The sequence below is a fragment of the Hordeum vulgare genome, chromosome 3H, assembly GCF_904849725.1.
Source record: "Hordeum vulgare subsp. vulgare chromosome 3H, MorexV3_pseudomolecules_assembly, whole genome shotgun sequence".
Classification (NCBI taxonomy): domain Eukaryota; kingdom Viridiplantae; phylum Streptophyta; class Magnoliopsida; order Poales; family Poaceae; genus Hordeum; species Hordeum vulgare.
Window position 1 is genome coordinate 30,363,893 of NC_058520.1, and position 18,836 is coordinate 30,382,728.

Here is an 18,836-nt window from a genome sequence, read left to right on the forward strand (position 1 = left end):
TCATGCTGATTGGGTATGCTGTCCCGACACAAGTCGCTCCAGGCCCGGCTACTGCGTCTACCTCGGTCCCTCACTCGTCTCGTGGTCGTCGAAACGACAACCCACGGTATCGCGCTCTAGCGCGGAGGGTGAGTACCGAATGGTGGCTAATACAGTTGTTGAGTGCTCATGGCTTCAACAGCTACTTCAGGAGTTGCATCACGGTATCACTAAGGCCACGGTCGTCTATTGTGACAACGTCTCCGCTGTGTATCTTTCCGCCAACCCCGTTCATCATCGCCGGACGAAGCACATCGAGCTTGATATCCACTTTGTGCGTGAACATGTCGCCCTTGGTTACATTTGAGTTCTTCATGTTCCGACCGCACAACAGTTCGCCGATGTGATGACTAAGGAATTGCCTACTTCCACCTTCGAGGAGTTCCGTTTCAGTCTCTGTGTCTCTGGCGACGCTTCGACTGCGGGGTGGGGGGGGGTGAATATATATTTGTGCATGTATATTGTGTCGTAGGCCCACCTCCTAGTTCCTTGTACAATTGTGGTTGATGCCCATCTTGTACCTTATATATATGAGCCTAGTGCACCCAATCAATATCGAGAGTTGCACAACACAAACCTAAGTCTCTAAACCCTGACTATATAGGACGACCGCGAATCGACGGACAGTGACGTGAATTCGTCCCGCTGCTTTTTCAAAGACGCGCCTTCGCTCCCGCCATCTCCCTACAGAACGCCGCGTTCCCCTTCCCAGCATCGGCCCAACCCGACTCGCTAGAAACTGTCGATCCGACCGTTCCTAACGGACCTGGCAGAGCACTACTTTAAGGTTCCTGCAGGCTAAAAATTATATACAGATCCAGCAACCAAACGAACCATTTTCTTCCCCATGAGCGTGGTTGAGACTAACGCAGGTAACGAACGCGCCTAAAAAGAATCTGATGTCACACTTTCAGCATTTGCAAAAATATTAGATTGTGCATGTCTGATGTGTACCCCTCTCCTGAAAAAAAGGCCTATACAGTGCTTAAAAACAGGGAAATGTTGGTGACAAGGTTGTCCATCGGAACCGTGGGTTTGACGTGGGTTGGGGCCCCGTGGATCTGCAACAGCCTCGCCTTTTGGGATATACCGCCGTAAAGGTGAGGATCGCCGCCCTCTCTCTCTCTCTCTCAAGTTGAGCTAGCCGCCTGTGAGTGTGAGCGAGACGTGTACACATCTTCTTCTCCACCTCGCTCGATCCGCCCGCGCAACCGACGCCGCCCCGATCGATCCCCGGGATCCATGTCCATGGCCGCCGTCACCAAGAAGAAGAAGGTCATCATCGACACCGACCCAGGGATCGGTCCGTACCCACCCGTCCCTCGTTCCTCCTCCCCCGTGTTTTGTCGATCTATCCTATTCCTATCCCACCCCCTAACCAATCTCGCATTCTTCGCAAACTCGCGGTGGGGTTGATGAACCGCAGACGACGCCATGGCCATCTTCGCGGCGCTGAGGTCGCCGGAGCTGGAGGTGGTTGGCCTCACCACCATCTTCGGCAACGTCTACACCGCCCTCGCCACCCGCAACGCGCTGCACCTCGTCGGTCCACTCCACTCCCCCGCGCTCGACTTTCCGTTCTCACCAATGGGTCTTTCCGATGCTAATCGAACCGATCTCTAGCTCGATTTCAGCTGGAGACCGCTGGGAGGACCGACATCCCCGTCGCGGAGGGGTCCCATGTAACAATCAAGGTACCCTCAATCCATTGCATCATGTATGTATCAATGTATCTGTGTTTGTTTGTCTGTACGGCGTCTCATTCAGTCAAAATCTGTGGCATCTCGATCGATCAAGTGTTTGCTGACTTGGACTGAATGTCTGTGCGCTCCACCATGAATGAAATTCAGAAAGCCACCAAGCTACGGATTGCCAGCTTCGTCCACGGTTCGGATGGCCTCGGCAACCAGAACTTCCCTCCGCCGGCCGGCAAGGCGGTGGACCAGTCCGCCGCCGCCTTCCTTGTCGAGCAGGCGAACCTCTACCCCGGACAAGTAACCGTCGTCGCCCTCGGCCCCCTCACCAACCTTGCGCTGGCCGTCGAGCTTGACCCTTCTTTCCCCAAGAAGATTGGGCAGATCATTATCCTGGGTGGTGCTTATTCGGTTAATGGGAATGTCAATCCTGCAGCTGAGGCAAATGTGAGTCAGTCCTATCAGATTCAGTGGCATGCTTCCTGTTGAATTTGGAGAACAATGCAAGCTTAGTGTCGCTAGCTTCGTGTTTTGGAGCATCGGTTTACATATTCGAAGCCGCAACTCCGGTAATTCATCACCTTGACTTCACTGGTTAATTGGCTATCTTTACTAACAGGTATTTGGCGATCCTGATGCGGCTGATATAGTTTTTACCTGCGGTGCGGATATTTTGGCCATCGGAATTAACATTACGCACCAAGTTATCCTTTCTGGTAATTCTCTTGCTGTCTAGAGCTGTTACTATACCCTGTTACTTTTGAAACCTTGTTATATATCAGAGCTGAAAACAGCAAAATGATGCTATTTGTGGTTTTCACACATAGAAGGATATATTCTTCTTTCCTCGTGATTACATGTATTGACCTGCCTGTGTTTGCTACAGTTAATCATACAGTGCTTGACAGCAACAGTACGAACGCTTGGTTAATAACATAGGGCATGCATCTGGTTCTAGTTGTTTTACCAACTATCCACAATGCTTGGTTAGAAGATTTCTTTTTGAAGATTAAAGACACATATTTTGAAACCGAGTCCTTTGTTCGCTTGGAGCTACATATATGTAACTAGCACTCTGTTTTCATTGGTACCCTTTCAACTAAAAGGTAACCATGGGAGTAACAGATAATTAGGTTGCATAGATGTGTCACATCTTGTTGAATGGATCTACATATGATATTCACAGTTGCCATGTATTGGAACACATCTGGTTCAATGGGTCTACGTATGATATTCACAGTTGCCCTGTATTGGAACACAATCGCATTTTGACACGTCGTTTTTCAATGCAGATGTTGACCGGAAGAAGCTTGAACAGTCCGATAGCAAATATGCTCGCTACTTAAGCAAGATACTGGGTCTTTATTATGATTATCACATGGACGCATACTCCACTACAGGTCAGTATGAAAACAGTCAGTCAGTACACTTAACTTGGGTGGATCAGCAGTATACACACTTGATGATGAGAAGCCGAACAATTAAAGGGACTTGAATGACTTATTTTGTGAGTATGATGAAATGGTTGCAGGAGTATATCTTCATGATCCCACAACTCTTCTTGCCGCCGTAGATCCATCGCTGATGACTTACACGGAGGGAGTCGTGAGGGTTCAGACAGATGGAATCACAAAGGGTCTCACGGTTTTCGACAATACCAAGAAAACGTATGGTGAGATAACAGAGTGGTGTGGTAAGCCAACCGTGAAGGTTGCTGTCACAGTCGATGCCCCTGCTGTCGTGGAGCTCATTATGCAGAGGCTTCTCACGGATGATTGAAACATTTCGTTTGCAATACTGCACTCAAGATTCAAGAACATATTTGTCAATGTTGGATTATACCTTTTGGGAATGAAATCAACTACGTGCCTCTTCTTTTGTAGTTCAATACTTGAACATTTACACTTGTAGTGCAACACTTGAACATTTACACTTGTAGTTCAACACTTGAACATTTTACACTTCAGGCATAAGGACCAGATTGTAGTCCATTTTCACTTCAGTTCTCAATGCACTACTGAATCAATTGTTTGGTGTATAACTTCCAATGCCATGCTATCATCAAGAGTACTATATATGGCAATCTGATCCATCATATGTGTTTTAGCACTAAACAGTTCCCCAAAATTGAGCATATGATACATAATAGTTCAGGGTATACATATATTTCACATGCTTCCCAAACAAAACAGAAACATAACTATATCTCATCACAATGGCTTCTGACACGCTAAGCTTTCAAGCTACATGTTGCGTCCAATAAGCACCGCACCCAGCAAAGCCCAAAGCTGAATCCACCACAAATTGCTTGGAATTCCAGGGGTGTTCTTCGTGTTGGCAGAGCTCATGATGTCAAATCTCCAACGGTTGCACTTATTCTGCATCAATGCCTAGAATTCTCCTCAGATACTCCATTTGCTCAGTCTCGCCTTGAAGCTCCTCCCACTGTGATTGTCAGGGAAAATAAACTCTTAATATGATAAATATTTTCACCTATTCAGGGAACTAAGAAAATTAATGCTGAAATCCAAGTCAAGGGTCAAATGTCCTTAGAGTTCATATGAGTTCACAAAATGCAGAACAAGGACATTATTTGCCTGTACAAGCACGTGTGAGTTCATTACAGATAAACATGAATAATAGAGAGAAGCCTTTTCTTTTGGAAAATAAAACAAAACAAGACATTAATTTTAGTCGGTGGCATATGAAATGCTGGAAAATATGGCACGCTATGGAGAAGTTGTGAATTTCCTTTGCGAAACACAACAGATTAATTAATATGACACACAAATGATTGTCAAGGAAAACAAACTCTTAATATATTATCACAGTAAGTCTTAGAAAAATATTCTAACCTATCCAGAGAACTCAGAAAACTAATGCTGAAATCCAAGTCAAGCTACTAAATGACCTTAAAGTTCATATGAGAGCAGAAAATGCAGAACAAGAACTTTTTTTCTTTTGTCCAACAAGTTAATGTGAGTTTACAAATAAGCATGAATAATAGAGAGAAGCCATTTCTTTTGAAAAACAAAACAGAACATTGACTTGAGATTGTGGCCTATGAAGTTCTGGAAGATATGGCACAATATAGAGCAGTTGCTAATTTCCTTTCTGAATCGATCACAGGTTAAACAACAAATTTATAAAATTTACTAATGGTTACCATGTTCAAGGTGTGACTAACCTCTTGGTGAGACAAGGAAACTAACTTCCATCCAGCAGTGGAAATGTAACGCCTTTTAAATGCCGTGTGGCCTAATGGTGTGCCTGTAAAACAGGTACACTTCTGCGTTAGTTTCTGCTTGGAGATACAGAATCAAGATAAACAAGAAGAAAATGGACAGCCTTTTATCTGGAATGGCAAGTAAAGCACAGAAAGCAACAAACATCAATAGAGGGTACCTAAATTCCGTGAGAAGTGTGTCGTCCCGTCTATCTCAAATGCAAGCTTCTCATCAACTAACACTGCATCGACAGTGTAACCATCAACCGTATATTCTCTAACCCATTCATGTCCGGTACTATATAAAAGACGTCCGACATCCTTCTGAAACAAGGAGGTCGTCTTCTGATTGAACCGTTTGCTCTTCACCACTTTTGTTATTTTCTCTTCCAGATCATCTCTTAAGCCCATATTGAGATGTGGATATTCAAGCTTCAAAGACTGATTTGCAAGATATACCTGTGATGCAAACATTATATCTTCCCTATATTGATCAGAGACTCTCTGCTCTTCGTGTTGACTCAGAGTGTTCCAGATGTGTGAGAAGAATTGTCGGTCCAGTTGCCCAAGAACAGCATAGGACCAAGCAATATTGCCAAGCTGATCTCGACTAAAGTTTAGCGCACGAGAATCGTTACCATACTCTTCGCTTGAAGCTTCTTTGGCAGCGGTTTGCCGCGTGTCTGACGGCGATGGATCGTAGACATTACATTTGAAGCTAGCAGCATCTTGGAAAGCAGCATCAAGCGCGTCGAGCAAAGGATAGGGGCATTCATTAAGAGAAGCACATCCCCACAGGAATTGAGCAAGCTCTTGCTCCTTGAAGGTGTGCACTAGTTTTGCTGCTCTCTGGGCCAATGCTGAGAAAAGGCCAGGTGCTGACTGGCGCATGGTGGCGAATGCTCCGGCGACATTGGCGACGTTCTGTGTGTTGAAATCATCAGCCTTGGAGATGGCCACCTCGGCAATCCTATCCATTTCTGGCAAGTATAGCAGGTCACCCCCGATCTTGGACAAGGCCCAGCAGATGTTGGACACGCCCTGCGGCGAGCACTCCGGGAGGGACATCATGGCCAGCCCCACGAGCATGGACATGTCCCTGTGCCGCGCGAAGGCGAGCCGGTGCGTCTGTATCATGGACACGGCCTCCATCCTCCTGGCGATGCGGTGGAGCGCGGTGGCGATGTTGAGCGCGGTGAGCGGCGAGGGGCTGAGGCCCTTGGCGACGGCCGCGACGACGTCGGCGGTGAGCGCGAGCACCTCCTCGGCGGTCTGCGCCTGCACGATGTCCCGGTTGAGGGCCACCTCCTTGGTCCTGTTGGAGGGCGCGGCGGCGAAGCTGGAGAGCGTCTGGATGAAGCGCTCCCGGTTCCTCTGGCGCTTTTCGTCGAACAGCCCGTCCCCGAGCTGCGCGACCCGGAGGTCGAGGTCGTCCAGGGTCGCCTCCTCGTCGCCGTCGAACTCGTCTTCACCCGGCAGCAGCTCCTCGTCGTCGTCGGCGTGCTTGCGGGGCTTCTTGCCGAGGATCTTGTTCTTCTTCTGCTGCTTCTTCTTCTTGTTCTTCTTGGGCGGGGTGACCATGCGCTGGAGCGCGGGCGAGAGGCCCCTGGCCTCGATGGAGCGCAGCGCGGAGCGGCGCGCGCGGACGCACCAGTCGGTGCTCGCGGCGGGGAGCGGGCTATCCTCGTCGTCGTCGGGCCGCGGCTGGGGGTCGGGCCCCAGGAAGTCGAGCTGCCACTGCGGGGTGGCGTCGTCCTCCTTCACGGCGGCGCGGGAGGGCGGGACCGGGAGGCGAGAGGCGCATCCCCTGAGACTGAGGCTGAGGAGGCCGGAGAGTATGGGGTGGTGGTGGGGCTGGGGGTAATGGTGGTATGAGTTGCTGGAGGAGAGCACGGGGAAGGTGGTGCTGCCGCCGGCGGTGCTTCGGGGGAGAGGGGCGAGGAGCGCGGCAGCGGCTTCCATTCTTCGTTCGTTGGTTCCTCGGCTCAATCGAGGTACTACTGTGGCTCGAGTCTGTGGATGGATAAGGAAAATTGGACCGCCTGGCCTCGCCCGGGAGGTTTTCTTGTGTTGGTCTGAATGTGTACAGGCTTACTTCAGAAGATTCAGAGAGATCCCAAAGTTATAACTGTGTCTTGCTAGTTTGAATGTACACAAAGACACAACGTAGTTTGATAACTCAAGTCTGTGGTAATCAAACTATTGATACGAAGAACTTATTACACCGCGTTTGAATGTTGATATTGAGGCCTAGATATTGATATTGGTATTGAACAGCCCGAATGCCATTGTTTTGATGGTCAGGGGATCGAGTTGCTGAATTGGCCTGAGATATTCGTTGGCCCACTCCTGCAGCCAGCATAGGTATTCTTGAATTCAGAGGTCAGGAGCTCGACTTTGGCTGATATTTGGGATCGAGCGTTTGAACCATCGCTTCGCCGCGCTCGAGGGAAAGGAACAAGCGAACGAGGGGAAGAGGAGGCGGGCATAGGCGTGACAACGGAGCTCCCGACGACTCGGGTCAGCCCCTTTCCGTCGTCCCCCTCTCTTCTTTATGGCGGATCTGCTCCTCCCATAATTGACCCACCATCACGCGCCCCCTCCCATGGCTAATGGCACGACAGCCCTCCCCCTTTTGATGTTTATTCATCTAGCCCTGTGGCCACCGTACCCTAATCCTCTAATCCCCACCTGCAGTGACTACCCAGCGTATGTGCTTGTATGGTGAGATTCCCCCCTTTTTTCAGGTCAATGCGTTTGAGCAGATCCTCACTAAGCAGGAAAATCCAAAGTATTGGATGTGGTTTGTGCTTGATGTTAGTCTGATAGTCGTGTGATGTTGATACAAAATTTTCTTTTGGTCCATTTCATGCTTGTTGATTGTACAATTTGTTAATTCATATGTTGTACAAATACTTGATGCTTACAATTGTATTCTTGATATATAATCATTCACAAAAATATTCATATATTACATATAATTTAGTTTCAGACATTACCTCAAAGCACAATGTTCATCTTATGATAAATGAGCAATTACAGTGTATCGGATGGCCATCCAAACAATCAATAGAATTGAGCCACTCATGCAAATTCCAAGTGCACATCTGAACAACTGAATTTGGGTTCAATGTCAATAAAAAGTCGTGGAGATTTGATACCGAGTCCAATTCAATTCCATGCCTTGAATATCAACATCCAAACAAAGCATTATCGATATTCCACAAATCAAGACACAAGATAATCATATCCTAACGACACCATTCTCATAAGAGGAGATGAGAGCGACGGTGTTTCAAATGAAACATAACAAAACTTGAGGCTTAGATGGTCTCCATGTAGAATTTTATCAGAATATCTGAGATGTCAAATTTTTTGACCTTTTGGATTTGTTCAATTGTCTTCATGCCATTCGACTAGACCTATTTAGACTTAGTTTTGATGAGATTGTCTTGTTGCCAAAGATAAAGTAGGCCGACGGATTCAGGAGTTTAGACACATATGTATCTTTAAAGTTAACTTCGAGTTTTTCACCATTGTGGCTACGAATATGTTAAACACGGTAGTTGACCATGTTGTCCGGCCATCTCAAACAACGTTCGTGCAAAGAAGGAATATACTCGATGGCGTAGTAATTTTGCATGAGACCATTTGCCAAATGCACCGGAAAAACATGAGTGAAGTAGTATTCAAAATCGACTTTGGAAAAGCCTATGACAAGTCAAATGGTCTTTACTCCAACACACCCTAACCATGAAAGTTTTCTCTGATAAATGGTGCTAGTGGATCAGAAATGTTGTAACTAGAGGTAGTGTAGCCATCAAAGTCAATGATGATATATACCATTACTTTTGGAAAATGACTATGGCAGGGTGATCCCATGTCCCTTATGTTATTAACATTGTTGCTCACATGTTGGATATTTTGATTGAGCATGCAGGCAGGACAACCAGATTGCAGGAGTAGTGCTACACCTTGTAGATGGTGGCCTCTCTATTCCTCAATATATCGATGACACAATTCCTTTTATGGAACATGACCTTCGAAATCTAAAACTCTTGCTTTCAGCGTTTGAGCAAATGTCGGGTCTCAAAATTAACTCATACAAACAAACTTTTATATCTTAGAGAAGTCGTTGAAGCAGTTATCGATTATGCTTACCTGTTTGGTTGTGTACATGGCCAATTTTTGATCAAATATATGGGAATACCGATTCACTATCCATTTCTTACCATTACGGAGTGGAACCATGAGGAGCATCTAGAGAAAAGGTTGAGCAGTTGGAAGGGTAAACTTCTCTCACTTGGAGGATGAGTGATTTTGATTAACTATGTCCTCAGAGATACGGTTATCTATATGCGTTCATTTTACAACTCCCAAAAGGGGTCTTGTAAAGATTGGACTATTTTGAGATAGAGATTCATTTGGAAAGGAAATGGTGAAAAGAAAAAAATACAAGCTGGACAAATGGAGCGTGGTTTGTAGGCCAAAAGAGCAATATGGCCTTGGAATTCATGCCCTACTTAGTCAATGGTTGTTCAAAACTGTTGGGTAACGTTGCATGGAAAGCAAAAAAAAAATCCTACGGACACCCAAGATCTATCTATGTAGATGCATAGCTACGAAAGGGGAGTGTGTCTACATACCCTTATAAATCGCTAAGCGAAAGCGTTAAGAAACATGGTTGATGTAGTCGTACATCTTAATGATCCAATCGCGATCCGTCCCTATCTAGCGCGAACGGACAACACCTCCGCGTTCAGCGCATGTGTGGATCGATGACGTCTCCTCCTTCTTGATCCAACAAGCGAGGGAGGAGAAGTAGATGGGATCTCAACCAGCACGACGACGTGGTGGAGATGGTGGTGGAGCAAACATCTCCAAACACGACATTAATATTGTTACTTGTGACTTGTTACGAATATCTTGCTAGAAAACAATCTATCACTGTTACTTATAGCACTTGCAAAGAATACCTTATTGAAAACTGCTTATCATTTCCTTGTGCTCCTCATTGGGTTCGACACTCTTACTTATCAAAAGGACTACAATTGATCCCCTATACTTGTGGGTCATTAGTGACCGCCCCCAAGGGTGGCCATTTGTACGGGTTCGGTGACCGCCCTCAAGGGTCTCTTAGTGGAATCACGTCATCTTGCATTGTGCAAGGGCGTGAGGAGATTACAGTGGCCCTAGTGGCTTCTTGGAGAGCATTATGCCTCACACCGCTCCAAATGGAGATTAGCATCCGCAAGGGTATGAACTTCGGGATACATCATCGTCTCCACGTGCCTTAGTTATCTCTTACCCGAGCCCTTTACTTATGCACTTTACTTTGTGATAGTCATATTGTTTCTTGTTTTATATGTTGCTATCGCTTACTTGTTTATCTTGCTTAGCATAAGTTATTAGTGCACATAGATGAGCTGCAAACGAGTCGAGTGCAAGCGAGTTAAAGTTGTCTCGGCTCAACTCATACGAAAAGTCGAGCGAGCTCAGACAGAGTGAAGCTCAAGGTAGAGCTATAGAACATGACTCGTGCTCAGCTTGTAACGATCTCACACTAGTTTCGAGCTAAATAAAATGGTAAATATAAATCTAGGATGATTATTTCAACTTGATAAGTCTCAACACGACATAAGAAAATACTAAAAAGGTATTATTTCAATCAAGACAATGGTAATATAAATTTATTTAAAGTAATTTGGTTTATTCTCTCACAACAAAATATTGGTATCAAAATAAGATAATGATTCATGATGAACATATATTTCACTTTTCTAGTCTAAATGATTTAGTCAAGGTTAATTTCATCTTAACATGTGTATAATTATGTGCCTTGGTCATCGTCTCAAAAATAATACACCTTACATAAAGTAATGGAGGAAGTAACTAGGAACACAAATTATTGGTCAAAGACCATAATAAAGCCTAATTCTTCTATGCATTTAACTAAGCTTCCATGTTTGCTAGTAAATAAAATAGAAAAAAAATCATGGACAACATATATGGTAAAACATTATCTTATTTGCATTTAATATATGGCATGATCATTGAAACTAATGATATTATGTCGAGCTATCGAGCTAAAATCGAGCGAGCTAGTATTGGCTCAAGATCAGTTTGTTTCAGGGTCGAGCTGCACAAAGTGGTCTTCTACTTCTTGAGCTTGCGTTGGTTTTTCCCTTGAAGAGGAAAGGGTGATGCAGCAAAGTAGAGATAAGTATTTCCCTCAGTTTGAGAACCAAGGTATCAATCCAGTAGAAGTATCAAGATGAGTCACCAATGAACCTGCACAAAAACAAACAAACTTGCACCCAACGCGATAAAGGGGTTGTCAATCCCTTCATGATTATTTGCAAGGTGAGATCTGAAGGTGATAAAAGGTAAAGTGCATCAAGGTATTTTTGGTATTTTTGTAGATCTGAATATATGATGTGTAAAATAGACCCGGATGCCATAGCGTTCACTAGAGGCTTCTCTCATGATAGCAAGTATTACGGTGGGTGAACGAATTACTGTCGAGCAATTGATAGAATCGCGCAAAGTCATGACGATATCTAAGGCAATGATCATACATATAGGCATCACGTCCGAGACAAGTAGACCGATACTTTCCTCATCTACTACTATTACTCCACACATCGACCGCTATCCATCATGCATCTAGTGTATTAAGTTCATAACAAACGGAGTAACGCCTTAAGCAAGATGACATGATGTAGAGGGATAAATTCATGCAATATGATATAAACCCCATATTTTTACCCTTGATGGCAACAACACGATGCGTGCCTCGCTACCCCTTCTGTCACTAGGTGAGGACACCGCACGGTATGAACCCAAAACCAAGCACTTCTCCCATTGCAAGAATTATATATCAAGTTGGCCAAACGAAACCCATAACTCGAAGAGAATTACAAGGATACGAAATCATGCATATAATAAATCAGAGGAGACTCAAATAATATTCATAAATAATATGATCATAAATCCACAATTCATCGGATCTTGACAAACACACCGCAAAAGAAAGTTACATCGGATAGATCTCCATGAAGATCATGGAGAACTTTGTATTGAAGATCCAAGAGAGAGAAGAAGCCATCTAGCTACTGGCTATGGACCCAAAGGTCTGTGGTGAACTACTCACGCATCATCGGAGAGGCAATGGTGTTGATGAAGAAGCCCTTCGTGTCCGAATCCCACTCCGGCAGGGCACAAGAACGGTCCCTAGATGGGATCTTGCGGAGACAGAAGCTTGCGGCGGCGGAAAAGTATTTTCGTGGCTCTCTTCGTTGGTTTCGAGATTTTAGAGAATTTATAGGCGAAAGAGGTAGGGCAAAGGAGGCACGGGGGGCTCACAAGCCTGCCAGGCGCGCCCCCTAGGGCGCGCCTAGGGGGCTCGTGACCTCCCACGAGACCTCGTGCCTTGGTTCTCAAGTCCTCTGCGTATCTTCTGTTATGGAAATATCATCCCACATGTTCTATTCCGTTTGGACTCCGTTTAATATTCTTTTCTGAAAAAGGTCAAAAACACGGAAAAAACAGAAACTGGCACTGGGCACTGAGTTAATAGGTTAGTCCCAAAAAATGATATAAAATGGCATATAAGACATCCCAAGTTGATAATATAATAGCATGGAACCATAAAAAATTATATATACGTTGGAGATGTATCAAGCATCCCCAAGCTTAACTCCTGCTCATCCCCGAGTAGGGAAGTGATAAAGACCGAATTTTTGATGTGGAATGCTACCTAACATATTTGTTCTTTGTAACTTCTTTCTTGTGGCATGAATGTTCAGACCCGTAAGATTCAAAACAATAGTTTAATATTGACATGAAAACAATAATACTTCAAGCATACTAGCAAAGTAATCATGAACTTTTGAAATAACAAGGCCAAAGAAAGTTATCCCTACAAAATCATATAGTCTAGCTATGCTCCATCATCCCCACACAACGAATTTAAATCATGCACAACCCCGGTATTGGCCAAGTAATTGTTTTCGCACTCTTACTTTCTCAAACTTTTTCAACTCTCACGCAATACATGAGCGTGAGCCATGGATATAGCACTATAAGTGGAATAGAGTGTGGTGGAGGTTGTGAGGCAAAAAGGAGGAGATGGTCACATCGACTCGGCGTATCAATGGCATATGGAGATGCCCATCAATAGATATAAATGTGAATGAGTAGGGATTGCCATGCAACGGATGCAGTAGAGCTATAAGTGTGTGAAAGCTCAAAAACAAGACTAGTGGGTGTGCATCCAACTTGCTTGCTCATGAAGACCTAGGGCAATTTTGAGGGAGCCCATCATTGCAATATACAAGCCAAGTTATATAATGGAAATTCCCATTAGTATATGAAAGTGATAAAACAAGAGACTCTCTATCATGAAGAACATGGTGCTATTTTGAAGCACAAGTGTGGAAAAAGATAGTAGCATTGTCCCTTCTCTCTTTTTCTCTCATCATTTTTTTGTTTGGGCTCCTTGGCCTCTTTTTTTTCTCTTTTTTTTGGTGGGCATCTTTGGCCTCTTTTTTTTTATTTCCTCACATGGGACAATGCTCTAATAATGATGATCATCACACTTTTATTTACTTACAACTCAAAACTTAGAACAATAATGACTCTATATGAAATGCCTCCGGTAGTGTACCGGGATGTGCAACGATCTAGCTTAGCGTATGACGTTGAAACATCTCGCTAGCTATCTTACGATCATGCAATGGCAAAATGAAAATGATGGCACATGTCATGAGACGGAACAGTGGGAGTTGCATGGCAATATATCTCGGAATGGCTATGAAAATGTCATAATAGGTAGGTATGGTGGCTGTTTTGAGGAAGGTATATGGTGGGTTTGTGCACCGGCGAAAGTTGCACGGTACTAGAAATGCTAGCAATGGTGGAAGGGTGAGAGTGCATCTATACCATGGACTCACATTAGTCATGAAGAACTCATATATTTATTGCGAAAGTTTTATAGTAATCAAAACAAAGTGCTAAACGCATACTCCTAGGGGAAGGGTTGGTAGGTGTTAACCATCGTGCGACCCCGACCGCCACACAAAGGATGACAATCAATACATCAATTATGCTCCGACTTCCTAACATAGCGGTTCACCATACTTGCATGCTACGGGAATCACTAACCTCAACACAAGTATTTCTAGATTCACAACACCCTACTAACATAACTCTAATATTACCATATTCATATCTCAAAACTAATTGTGAGGAATCAAACTTCTCTTACTAATCAATGCACTTGAATATGAAAGTTTTTGTTATATCCTCTTTGGATGCCTATCATATTTAGGACTAATTTCATAGCACACGCCAATTACCAATTGACTTAGAGAGAGCACTCTCAAAATGATATAAGTGAAGATCGAGAGTTTTTATTTTTACAAAATATGACACCGCCGTGCTCTAAAAATATTTAAGTGAAGCACTAGAGCAAAATCATCTAGCTCAAAAGATATAAGTGAAGCTCATTGAGTATTCTAACAAATTCACGATGAGTGCATGTCCCTCTCAAAAAGGTGTGTAGCAAGGATGATTGTGACAAAACAAAAAGCAAAGACTCCTATAATACACGACGCTCCAAGAAGAACACATATCATGTGGTGAATAAAAATATAGCTCCAAGTAACGTTACGGATGGATTGAAGACGAAAGAGGGGATGCCTTCCCGGGGCATCCCCAAGCTTAGGTTTTTTGGTGTCCTTGAATTTGGCTTGGGATGACTTGGGCATCCCCAAGCTTAAGCTCTTTCCACTCTTTGTTCCATTGTCCATAAGAACATCACCCAAAACTTGAAAACTTCACAACACAAAACTTAAACAGAAACTCGTGATATCATTAGCATAAGAAAATAAACTACCAACTTTTTAGGTACTGTAGTAAACTTTATTTACATTTAGATTGATGTTATATTACTGTATTCTCACTTTTCCATGGCTCGTACCCCCCCCCCCCCGATACTAACCATAGTTTCATCAAAATAAGCAATCAACACAACAAAAACAGAATCTGTCAAAAACAGAAAAGTCTGTAGTAATCTGTATATTTCGTACACCTCTTGTATCCCAAAAATTCTGAAAAATTCTGACAATTAGGTAAATTTGAATATCAATCAACAGCAAAAAGAATAAACTCAAAATCTCTTTCTGGATAGGAACTAAAAATAATTTCGTGAGCACAAAGTTTCTGTCTTTTTCAGCATGATTAAACAACTATCACCAAAACTAATCATAAAGGTTCTACTCTGCACAAACACTAACTAAAACATAGAAAACACAATTATAACATAATTATGATGGTGTGGACTCAACAAAACAGAAAGTGAAAAGCAAAAATAAATTTATTCATTGGGTTGCCTCCCAACAAGCGCTATCGTTTAACGCCCTTAGCTAGGCATAAGGCGATAGAATCAAGTATCACCATCTTTAGTGCTCAAACCATAAGTAGCTCTCATCATGGATTCATAAGGCAATATTATTTTATTTCTAGGAAAGTGTTCCATGCCCTTCTTTAATGGAAATTGAAATTTAATATTCCCTTCCTTCATATCAATAACAACACCAATAGTCCTAAGGAAAGGTCTATCAAGAATAATGGGACATGTCCGATTGCAATCAATATCAAGCACAATGAAATCTATGGGCACATAGTTACTATTTGCAATTATAAGAACATCATTGATCCTTCCCATAGGTTTCTTAATAGTAGAATCCGCAAGATGCAAATTAAGAGAGCACTCATCAATCTCATTGAAACCTAGAACATCACATAAAGATTTTGGAATTGTGGAAACACTAGCACCTAAATCACACAAAGCATGGCATTCATAATTTTTATAGTAGGTTCCCACTCATCATGAAGTTTTCTAGGAATAGATATTTCCAACTCAAGTTTCTCTTCAAGAGATTTCATCATAGCATCAACGATATGATTGGTAAAAGCCTTATTTTGGCTATAAGAATGTGGAGAGTTTAGCATGGATTGCATCAAGGAAATACATTCAATCAAAGAGAAACTATCATAATTAAATTCCTTGAAATCCAAAGTAGTAATTTCATCACTACTCAAAGTTTTGATATCCTCTACTCCACTTTCAGTATTTTTAGCATCAAGATAAGTAGACTCCGAATCATTGGGGCGTTTCTCAACCAAAGTGGATTCACATCAAGGCCCATCATCATTAGGATTGACATTAGAAAACAAGGATTCAATAGGAGTCACACCAAGCACTTTAAGATCTTCGTGATTCTCATCACGAGAACACGCCTTTTTAAGCCATTCATGTCTAGCACGAATTTGGGTGGTTCTTTCTTTACTCTCATTCATCGAAACACGCATAGCTTTCAAAGTTTCATCAAGATTAATCTTGGGAGGAACTCATCTCGATTTCAAAGCTTCAATATCAAGAGACATTCTATCAACAGTCCTAGCCAAGTCATCAATTTTAAGCAGTTTTTCTTCTGTGGAAGCATTGAAAATCTTTTGCAAAGTAATAAACTCCTTAATATTACTCTCAAGATCAGAGGATATTTTATTGTAATTTCCATGAGCATTGTTGTAGGAATTGCCAAAATTATTAGAGATATTACTAGGAAAAGGCCTAGGATTAAAGTTACCTCTATAAGCATTGTTGTTACCAAAATTATTCCTACCAACAAAATTAACATCCAAACTTTCATTGCAATTCTCAATCAAGGAATACAAAGGCATATCATTTGGATCTAAAGGAGCACTTTTACTAGCAAACAAATTCATTAACTCATCCATCTTAGCACTCAAAGAGTTAATTTCTTCTATATCATGCACTTTTTTTACTAGTACGTGATCTTTCAGTGTGCCATTGAGAATAATTTGTCATGATATTATCTAGGAGTTTTGTGGCTTCTCCTAGTGTGATTTCCATAAAAGTTCCACCAGAGGCGTAATACAATATATTTCTAGAAGCAAAATTCAAACCAGCATAGAAAATTTGTATAATCATCCAAAGACTCAGGCCATGAGCGGGACAATTTCTAATCATCAATTTCATTCTCTCCCAAAATTGTGCAACATGTTCATGATCTAGTTGCTTAAAATTCATGATATCATTACGGAGAGAGATAATCTTAGCCGGTGGAAAAAACTTGGAAATAAAGGCATCTTTACACTTGTTCCATGAATCAATACTATTTTTGGGTAAAGATGAAAACCAAGTTTTTGCTCGATCTCGTCATGATATCGGAAATAGCTTCAATTTAATCATATCATTATCCACATCTTTCTTATTTTGCATATCGCATAACTCGATAAAGGCATTAAGATGGGATGCGACATCTTCACTGGGAAGGCCGGAAAATTGCTCTTCATAAGAAGATTCAGCAAGGCAACATTAATTTCATATGATTCCGCACTAGTGGCAGGAGATATTGGAGTACTAATAAAATCATTGTTATTAGTATTCCAGAAGGCACACAATTTAGTGTTTTCACACATGGTGACTTAGCAAGCAGACAAGCACAGAGAAAGCAAGCAAAAGAAAGGGCGAACGAAAAAGACAAATATTTTTGTAATTTTTGTTTTTTTATAAGTGGGGGAGAGGAAAACGAGAGGCAAAAGGCAAATAATGTAAATGCAAGAGATGAGTTTGCGATAGTTGCTACTGCGACAATAGACCTTCCCTGGTAACGGCGCCAGGAATCCTGCTGCTACGGGCTACACCTATAGGGACTTCCTTGGCAAATATGCAAAGGATTTCCCCGCGGCCTTGGAGCCTTGCGTTGGTGTTCCCTTGAAGAGGAAAGGGTGATGTAGCACAGTGGCGGTAAGTATTTCCCTCAGTTTGAGAACCAAGGTATCGATCCAGTGGGAGGATCGCGTCAAGTCACAAGTACCTGCACAAACACAAAGAGCTTGCACCCAACGCTATGAAGGGGTTGTCAATCCCTTATAGATTGTTAGCAAAGTGAGAACTGAAAGCAAAAAGGAAAACAAAGCAAAGTAAAAGTGAAAGTGGAGACGATAGTTGTGAATAAACCCGGGGGCCGTAGTGTTCACTAGTGGCTTCTCTCATGAAAGCAAGTAGACGGTGGGTGAATGAATTACTGTCGAGCAATTGATAGAACCGCGCAAAGTCGTGACGTTATCTATGTCAAAGATTATATCTATAGTCATCGCGTCCAAAACAAGTAGACCGATACTTTCTGCATGTACTACCATTACTCCACACGTCGACCGCTATCCAGCACGCATCTAGTGTATTAAGTTCAAAGGAACAGAGTAACGCCTTAATCAAGATGACGTGATGTAGATGAACAATCTCAAATCTATGATGAAAGCCCATCTTGTTACCCTTGATGGCAACAACACGATGCGTGCCTTGCTGCCCCTTCTGTCACTGGGAAAGGTCATCGCACGGTATGAACCCAAAACCAAGCACTTCTCCCATTGCAAGAATCATAGATCTAGTTGGCCAAACAAAACCCAAGACTCGGAGAGAGTTACAAGGATATCAAATCATGCATATAAGAAATCAGCAAAGACTCAAATATAATTCATAGATAATCTGATCACAACTCCACAATTCATCGGATCTCGACAAACACACCGCCAAATAGGATTACATCGGATAGATCTCCATGAAGATCATGGAGAACTTTGTATTGAAGATCCAAGAGAGAGAGGAAGCCATCTAGCTACTAACTACGAACCCCTAGGTGTGAAGTGGACTACTCACGAGTCATTATAGAGGCGATGATGTTGATGTAGAAGCCCTCCAACTCCAAAGTCCCCTCTGGCAGGGCACCGGGAAGGGTCTCCCGATGAGATCTCGCGGAAACGGAAGCTTACGGCGGCGGAAAAGT

The 18,836-nt window shown here is 42.9% G+C and overlaps 2 protein-coding genes across 2 annotated transcripts; one reads left to right on the plus strand and one right to left on the minus strand.

Moving 5' to 3' along the window:
• Window positions 1–1,101: 1,101 nt before the first annotated feature.
• LOC123442780 (probable uridine nucleosidase 2) lies at window positions 1,102–3,735 on the plus strand. Its single transcript, XM_045118914.1, has 7 exons — window positions 1,102–1,342; window positions 1,466–1,581; window positions 1,674–1,733; window positions 1,890–2,180; window positions 2,353–2,449; window positions 3,026–3,133; window positions 3,265–3,735. The coding sequence occupies exons 1-7, from the start codon at window positions 1,282–1,284 to the stop codon at window positions 3,510–3,512; spliced, it is 981 nt and encodes a 326-aa protein (XP_044974849.1). The 5' UTR covers window positions 1,102–1,281; the 3' UTR covers window positions 3,513–3,735.
• A 54-nt stretch (window positions 3,736–3,789) lies between these two features.
• On the minus strand, window positions 3,790–7,092 carry LOC123442779 (RAP domain-containing protein, chloroplastic). Its single transcript, XM_045118913.1, has 3 exons — window positions 5,139–7,092; window positions 4,921–5,003; window positions 3,790–4,178 (listed from the first exon to the last, which is right to left on the minus strand). The coding sequence occupies exons 1-3, from the start codon at window positions 6,919–6,921 to the stop codon at window positions 4,107–4,109; spliced, it is 1,938 nt and encodes a 645-aa protein (XP_044974848.1). The 5' UTR covers window positions 6,922–7,092; the 3' UTR covers window positions 3,790–4,106.
• Window positions 7,093–18,836: the final 11,744 nt, after the last annotated feature.

Bases quoted from the DNA above. Each gene is read 5' to 3' on its own strand.
- LOC123442780 (XM_045118914.1), top strand. From the start codon at position 1,282: ATGTCCATGGCCGCCGTCACCAAGAAGAAGAAGGTCATCATCGACACC. The intron at 1,582-1,673 runs GTCGGTCCACTC...GCTCGATTTCAG, and splicing joins CCCGCAACGCGCTGCACCTC to CTGGAGACCGCTGGGAGGAC. The intron at 3,134-3,264 runs GTCAGTATGAAA...AAATGGTTGCAG, and splicing joins GGACGCATACTCCACTACAG to GAGTATATCTTCATGATCCC.
- LOC123442779 (XM_045118913.1), bottom strand. From the start codon at position 6,921: ATGGAAGCCGCTGCCGCGCTCCTCGCCCCTCTCCCCCGAAGCACCGCC. The intron at 5,004-5,138 runs GTACCCTCTATT...CCTGTTTTACAG, and splicing joins ACACTTCTCACGGAATTTAG to GCACACCATTAGGCCACACG. The intron at 4,179-4,920 runs GTTAGTCACACC...TGACAATCACAG, and splicing joins TTTCCTTGTCTCACCAAGAG to TGGGAGGAGCTTCAAGGCGA.